The sequence below is a fragment of the Gekko japonicus genome, unplaced genomic scaffold (genome assembly GCF_001447785.1).
Source record: "Gekko japonicus isolate JY-2015 unplaced genomic scaffold, Gekko_japonicus_V1.1 scaffold1916, whole genome shotgun sequence".
Classification (NCBI taxonomy): domain Eukaryota; kingdom Metazoa; phylum Chordata; class Lepidosauria; order Squamata; family Gekkonidae; genus Gekko; species Gekko japonicus.
In genome coordinates, this window is record NW_015164718.1 from 312,932 (window position 1) to 320,906 (window position 7,975).

The 7,975-nt window shown below is 43.1% G+C and overlaps 1 protein-coding gene across 1 annotated transcript; it reads right to left on the minus strand.

Annotated features, from left to right (window-relative positions):
* Window positions 1–324: 324 nt before the first annotated feature.
* Window positions 325–7,494, minus strand: MYCT1 (myc target 1). The gene is made up of 2 exons (XM_015409576.1): window positions 7,375–7,494; window positions 325–1,254 (listed from the first exon to the last, which is right to left on the minus strand). Exons 1-2 carry the CDS (start codon window positions 7,424–7,426, stop codon window positions 725–727), a joined length of 582 nt encoding a protein of 193 aa, XP_015265062.1. The 5' UTR covers window positions 7,427–7,494; the 3' UTR covers window positions 325–724.
* Between the last annotated feature and the right edge of the window lie 481 nt (window positions 7,495–7,975).

Consider the following 7,975-nt stretch of genomic DNA (forward strand, 5'->3'; position numbering starts at 1 on the left):
CCGGAAACCGCGGGGCAAGGGCGAACGGGTGATCACGTTTCCGGTGGAATCCCATGGCATCCAGCGCCCACCCATGTCCCCTCGCAAAAAGGTGTTTTTTTTCAAGTGTCCTTGGGATGCACACAAGCACCCAACGGGGCATGCGCACACGTTGGTGTACAGAAAAAACCCCACCCGTTTGCCGTGGTGCGCAGCTTTTTTGCCACGCCACAGGATTGTGGTGTGATTGGCACCTCCCCCCTACCACGGGACCTCCACGGGATGTCTGCTCGTGCAACCACGCGTTATTTTGCCCCGGGGCAAACAGCCACACTCCCCCCCCTGCATTTTCCTGCCCGTGTGACCGCAGCCAACATTGTGTTCACAGTTCATAGAAGGAATTCTATAAATCTTAAGCATTCTTTGGTTTATCATTCCAAATATATGAGTTCGTAAAACTGCAAGGCATTTGCATCATCTAAACTAAAAGTAATAATAACAGTGCAGACATAAAATATAAATACATATTGATGCAGTGCAGCTAACATGCTCCCTTTGCGAGAAAAGCAAGGATGTTTTTTGAAGTTGAACAGTATCAGTGCATCCCTCTATCAAATCAATGTCATTTCTGTCTCATACAGTATGTTCTTGTTGCAATCAGAACTTTCACCAGTATCTTCAGAGCCCACAGAAAATCATAGAACTGAGATTCTTTCTCACATATTTAGAATACTGAAAATCCAACTCAAGAATCTGGAAAGGCCTTTATGATGGTGTCATAGGCAGGAGGTGGCGTTTGTGTTGAATGGCAGACACGAAGACTATTATTGGACCAGTGGAATTCAGGACGACTTAGGCTGTTGGTGGTGCTCCCAGTAAGAGTTGTCGTGGTACTGGTGGGTACCAGTGTAATCAGCTGACTGTCAGTTTCTACAGGAAGTGGAGGGGACTGAAGAAAGGGATGAAATGTGGAGGCCCGAAAACTTGATTTTCTTGGAAAGGAGTTGGCTTGGTCTAAGGAAGCTTGCCTTTGGAAGGTCAGGCTGGCCAAACTGAGGTTGCTGCGGCGTTCACAACTGCTGTTGCGATAAAATCCAGGCCTGCTAGCAGCACTTCCATGGGAAGCTCTGGAACGCAGGCTAGAGGATGAGGTGCTCCACTGGGAAATATGTGCACTAGCTCTGCGATTTGATAGGCAAGTCAACAAAGCCCAGATTGTGCCTCCAATTACGAGTCCAATGGCCACAGAAACTGTAAATGCTATTATTATTTGATCTAAAAATGAAAAAGAACAGTGCAATTAGTTATTATACTCCAAATGAATCTCTGCAGAAACACAAAGGTTACAATTTTTTTCTGCAAGGAGCTTTCATTTTACGGTTATGTATTGAAGCTGAAATCTACATATATAGATTGCTTTCAAAATAGTGTTTATCACAATACACTGCTTGAAGTTTGTTTTTCTCTATTTTTATGTACTGGAAAATCTTTTTTAAAAATAATTGAAGAGTTGTTTATTAAGGTGCATTTGTTTCACTCTGACTACGAAGTTACAGTGAATTCATCCATAAATCACTGGATATTACAGTATTACTCTATCACTGTCAATTGCAACTGGATTTTCCTGTGTGGACAAGACAAGCCAGTAGCCAAATGGTTGCTATAATGCAATGATAGCACAACATCCAATGAGGTGTGGATGGAGCCAAAGTTGCCAATATTTAATAGATTTTGTAGTAAATATTCATGTATTAAAATGCATAACGCTTTTCATTGTGGACTGCATCATGAATCCCTAGGATCCTCACTGCAGCTGCAATAGGAAATGTTTTTTTTCCCCATTGATCTTGAACACAAATGACTGTTAGGCATTGGTGAATGACATTTCCCACACAAATCAACTGTAGAAATTCAGAACTAACATACCGTAGGACGTTAAACTGTTCCGCTGAGCAGACACTTAGGATGAGGAAATCAAAAACTTCCTTTTTTCCCTTGAATGACATTTGAAGCAAATTTTAGGGTGTCCCTGCCCACTGGAATTTCAAGGGAAGCCAAAGGTGTTTTTGTCAGCCATGGAAACTTCACCTGCTGATTCCAGCAATCCAACACACAAAAGCAGGCACCCTAGCACCAATAGACAGTCTTACTGCATTTATATCCTGCTTTTCTTTCATCATAGAACACTAGGTGATGTATGCTTGATTCGCAGGAGGTCTCAAATCCAGGGAATGACCAGACTCAGACCTGCGGATATTCAGCTGTATCATTTGACTTTCAGTCCCTGTGCTGAATAAGGATGTAAAAGAGAGGCCTTGTGGAGGTACTTCCTGAAAGTCTTATTTATATGCAAATATTTCAGGTAGGATACTGTGTCTAAGGACACTTGATGGCACCTTGCTAATGCTAAGCAGGTCTAAGTCTGGTCAGACAGTCAGATTCAAGTTCAACAGCACCTTAGAGACCAACAAGATTTTTGGGTATGAGCTTTCAAGAGTCAAAGATCCCTTCATCAGATGAAAAATCTAGTTCTACTGCAGACCAACACAGCTACCCTCCTGAGTATGGTCAATTCTCTGAGCAAAAGAGCTCCTGGCAACCCTATGTATGCTGCATGATGGACGAAAAGCAGGATTGGAAAATAACGAACAGGCTATTTTCACATTGTAGTTCCAAGTGGTGGTATACTCTTTCAATGTACTAGTCACTGAAGTACTTTTGACTGAAATTGCCTTGGATGGAATGATACTTCCCTAGAATTTTGATGATGCTCAAGAGAAAATGTATTATTGAAACCTTCTGAATAGTTTCAAAAGAACAATTAGAAAAACAGCAAATTAGATACTGGGTGCATCCATATATGTCAAGAAGTGCTTTATGAGAAGTCATTCTAGTAGTGAGGAATGACAGAGAAGTAGTGCGTGTAGCTGAGTTTTCATAAACAATGGGAGGTTAACATGCAATACAGCATAATAATCATATAGTGCCAGAAGACAATTAGCCAGGAAAGAAAGTACAATAACATCACCAATGGCAAATTATCTCTCCTAAGAAAATGGTGCTATATTTCAACAGACTTTGATTTATGACCTGCACAGATTCATAATTTAATTAGGTGGATGTTCCAGTTTCCTGCAGTTGTTGGGCAGCCACCGCTTAACACAGCCATTGGCAAGCACAATGCCTGATGTAGAGCCAAGTGGCTTCAGGTGTTCCTTTGTAAGAAGGAAATTCAACAGAAGCAGCAATTAACAAAATATCATGCAATAACATTTGCAAAATACATTAGAAATTCGATCAACACAGTCTTTGCAGATCACCCTGTCTTAGGCATGGCTTTGTGACTGGTGAAGACAGAGCGAGCATGGGGGAAATATGACTGAGGAGAAAAGCAGAGGAGCGGGGGGGGGGGTTAATTACATCATAATTTCCATTTCCTGCCATACGTGAATCAAGATTTCCAGCACATTCATAACCATTCTGATTTCTGCTTTAGCACAAATATCCAGTACTCCTTTATAAATGGCACTCCTGGCCAGTCCAGTACTCCTTCATAAATGGTATAAGAACAAAGCTGTGTGCCAGTAGTGTGTGAGCCAGAGGCTAAAAAAAACCTGTGAGCTAGCTCACACTAACTCGGCTTAGAGGGAACCCTGGTTCAGAGGTGGTTTGCCATTGGCTGCTTCTGCATCATGACCCTGGTATTCCTTGGAGGTCTCCCAACCAAATACTAATGGGGGCCAACCCTGCTTGGCTTCCAAGATCCGACAAGGTCTGGCTAGCCTGGGCCACCCAGGTCAGGTCTCTTTACCAGATATAGAACAATGAAGCAGGTGGAGTTTTCCCTAGCAAGTGGGGAAGGGGGAGGAGTTCCTAGCTGACAGCTTCTAAAGGGTCAGGAACCTCGCTGCACAAAGATCTGTGTGGAATTGCCGAAAAGGAGCCTTATTCTCAAATGGCTGGATTAGTTGTAGTGTACCTTCTCTGGAAAAAGGGGAGTAGAGCTCACTGAAGAGTTGAAAAGGGATTGTATTATATTTTTTTTTGCAAAGACTCCATTTAACAGATGGGTCAGAGGCAGAAACTTAACAGGTGCATTGAGTTTTGGTGGGTTTTGGGGGTATTTCTTTGCCTAATGGTCTGAGTAGTGATACCATTGTGCAGAAATGAGTTTTCAATCAGTTGTAGATAGGAGAGTGTGGAACAGCTAAGAGAAATCTCGGCTTAACTTGTCAAAACTCTCTTAGCTCTTAAAAAATCTGCATATGTCTGCCCAAGTGGTACCTCCAATTTTACTTTGGGTTCCACTACAGGCAAAATCTGCCAGCAACTTTCCACTTCAACCTTATCTTCTCCCCGGTAGGCATCACTTTATTCTGAGTAGGAACTCTGCTATTCTACTTCTGGCAAATCCATGGATAGGTCAATTAATGACTCTGCGAACCATTACAGTCAAATGAAATTTCCATGTTAAGTGGTAGTGTGCCCTTGCACAGCAGTTGGTAATGCACAGCAGTGTGGGAAGACTATTGCCTTCTAGGGTTACCAGTCTCCAGGTGGGGCCTGGAGATCTCCCACTTTTACAACTGATCTCCAGCTGACAGAGGTCAGCTCCCCTACTTTGAAGGGGAGGTCCCTATGACATTGTACCATGCAGAGTCCCCTTCCCTCCCCAAACCCTGACCTCTCCTAGATCCACCCCCAAAGTCTCCAGGTATTTTCCAACCCAGACCTGGCAACCCTACTGCCTTTATCTCTGCTTGAGGGCTTCCCAGAGACACTAACCCAGCTTAGATGATTGTATGTATGTTCTTGTATTCTAGTTGTATTGAAGGGTAAAGACAGCATTGAAGGGCAAAGGCCCAGACTTAAGCAGGGAAATTTTGAGCAAACGTGTTGTTTCTTTTCAAATTTATTTTCCGGTTGATTGTCACATTTGTAATATAGTGACAAAAATTAAAATCATTGGTCAAATAAAAAATTCACACATGTGAACAGGACTGGATTTGGTAGCTGAGATGAGCTTTGTGTGTGTTGCCTGTTTATGTTTGTAGAAAAGTATGGGCAAATGTGCTGGATCAGACTATTAAGGGAGGGAGACTGCCTCAACCTGCTAATGGTAATGTTTGCTCCTCCACCAGCCCAGTTCTATCGTTGCCATTGACAGGTCCTCATTGCATTCCGCTGCTTGTGTATATAGAAGTCTGATCCTGAATAACTTGCCATAACTTTAGTTCTCATAGATTAAAATAAACACTATGAAACAAGTTTCATATACCTGGAACAAACCTTTTTGATTTCATGATGGATACAACTTCTAAGGTGCATAATGGTAAAACATATTTTGAAAATGGACTTGTATGCTCCCTGTGTAACCCAGATTTGTTGTGGGAATCCCCCCCTGGGGGGATGCTCTATACATTCCAAAGATCACCCATCATTGGCATTTTCATTCTGAACTACTGCATTTGTCATATAGATACCTTACTGGCCAGTCTTCATGTTCACATATTCATTGGAAGCAACACAAAAAAAATTGTTTCAGGAACACTCAATGGGACTTTTGTGCCTCCCAGATTCATCCCTTTCCTGCTCATGACCATGGCACATGGGGAGAAGCAGTTTCAACCTCCCCTCTGCCTCCTGTTTTCTTGTCCTCAAATGCCCTGAGGAGCCCACTGTGGGGTCTGTTGCAAAAATCACATTACTTACATGGCTGCATGTAATTTTCACAATGGAGTGAATAGTGGCAGGCTGAGGATGTAGAAATGGAATGGGGGGGGGATGGTGAACCTTCTTCTCCTCATTTTCTGCAGTAACAAGCAGAAAAAGCCTGGCGTGTTAACAAGAAATAAATATCTTCCATCACATGACCTCATGGCCCTAATAGGCATCATGACCTCTGTTGCCACTTTTGATTCCCAAATAAGCTCCCATGTTTTATGGTAAAAGTAAAGGTTTCCCTTGCTCGAAAGCCAGTCAAATCTGACTCTAGGGGGCGGTTGTCATCTCTGTTTCCAAGCCAAAGATCCAGTGCTGTCTGAAGACTGTCCGAAGAGCCAGCGCTGTCTGAGGTCATGTGGCTGCCATGACTAAACTCCCAGGCACATGGAACGAAGTGATACCTATTTATCTACTTGCAACTTCTTGCTTTCAAACTGCGAAGTTGGCAGGAGCTGGGGCTCAGTCTGTCACGCGGCAGTCGGGTCTCGAACGGCAAAGCTACTGACCTTCCAGTCTGCAGCTCAGCGTCTTAACCTCTGAGCCACCGTGGCCCCCAATGTTTTACGGTACCAATTCTCAAATAGTGCCATAATGACCATAACTTGTTCATAAAAGAAAGCAATTTCATTTCATCTCCCTTGGTTGTAGTTCAGTCTAGGACCGATGGATAATCCGTAGGCTTTGGGTGTGACTGTTCCACTAAAGGGGGTATGCCAGAAATCCACAAAGTGGTGGCCCAAATTCAAAATAGGTGCTGCCTCTATTTACATAGCTGACTGAAGAAAGGAAGGGAGGGAACAGCTGGTACCCCATCAAGCAAACAATGGCTATGGATGTTCTGACATTTAGGGGGGGGGAAGGGCAACTATGGCTTCCCCTCCCCAAACGATATGTTGCTGACCCAGCCCTTAATTCTGGCAAGGGTTGCTAACCTCCAGGTGGTAGCTGGAGATCTCCTGAGATTACAACTGATCTCCAGGCGACAGAGATCAGTTCACTTGTTGAAAATGGCCACTTTGGAAGGTGGATTCTACGGCATTATACCACATTGAACTCTCTCCCTCCCCAATCCCCACCCTCCTCAGGCTCCGCCCCAAAAATCTCCAGGTATTTCCCAACCAGGATCTGGCAACCCTTCCTGACTCCTGCTGTGAACCAGCTGGAACAATCATATCACTTAACAGTGAGGTAGATACGCTTGGCATTTGAAAAGAAAGGGAAAACCCAGCCTGAGAGCCACCGCAATGTAGCCGTAAGCATTTACATTGCTAGCCTTAGACTACAGAGATCTAGCTTTAAATCTACCTCAGCTACAAAAACCAACTGGGCAACTTGAGTTAATCTGGACTAACTTGGCAAATTACTAGTGATCCCCCCTTCCCACTGCAGACTAATTACTATTCAAATTTTGAGTATATAGAATGAAATTTAGCTGTGATAATGGAAGAGCAATACTAACATATTCGGTTTGTCAACTTAAAAATATGCCTACTATAAGAAGTATGACTATGAAAAGTTCATAACTGTGGAAAGAGATTTTGTTAACTGGTAGCCCAACTGTAAGAGAGAGAGAGAGAGAGAGAGAGAGAGAGGGAGAGAGAGAGAGAGAGAGAGAGAGATTTTTAAATCTCTTTTTCATATTTTTGAAAAGAACATGCTAAAAGTACTTACTCCAGAAATTGGGTGGCCATGGGCTCTCAGAGCTGGTGCTGTTGGCAGACATAACATTCGAAATAATAAAAGTATTAAAACTGGGAATCCACAGCAGAGCACTTGGTTTCTGGCTTGGTTAGAGATTTGACTTGGAAAAAAAATGCCCTTACACATTCCCTCACATTGTTTTGTTAGCATGAAAGGAAATCAGTGTGTCACGTTTCCTGCTTTTATACTCAAATTAGCAACTCTTTGCTTTATCTTGGCTTGCCACATGGTTCCTGAGTCAGGGGAACAATTTCCTCCTCGTCATTTCCCTGGCTAGACAGTGAATTGACCAAGAACAATACTCCATCCCCTTGTGTTCTGCTTGTTGTTGGATTCAATCATCACTAAGGGAAGGAGAAGGATTCCTGTCCCTTCCCCAGAGTATTTCTGTGCATGGAAGGCCTTACCCTTCATTCCTGAAAAAGCAAAAGCAAGCATCTGAGCTCCTACCAGGGCATCATGCTCTGGGCATCCCTGGATTTTTTTGAAATGTTGTACAGTATTGCTCTTTTTATTTTATTTTGGTTTTCCCGTGTAGTTTGCTTCTAGACTTGTTTACACTTCCACAACA

What these genes read in the sequence shown, in the direction of transcription:
- MYCT1 (XM_015409576.1), bottom strand. Translation starts at nt 7,426, where the DNA reads ATGTCTGCCAACAGCACCAGCTCTGAGAGCCCATGGCCACCCAATTTC. An exon ending in ATGGCCACCCAATTTCTGGA is followed by an intron (nt 1,255 to 7,374) that starts GTAAGTACTTTT and finishes TTTCATTTTTAG; the next exon opens with ATCAAATAATAATAGCATTT.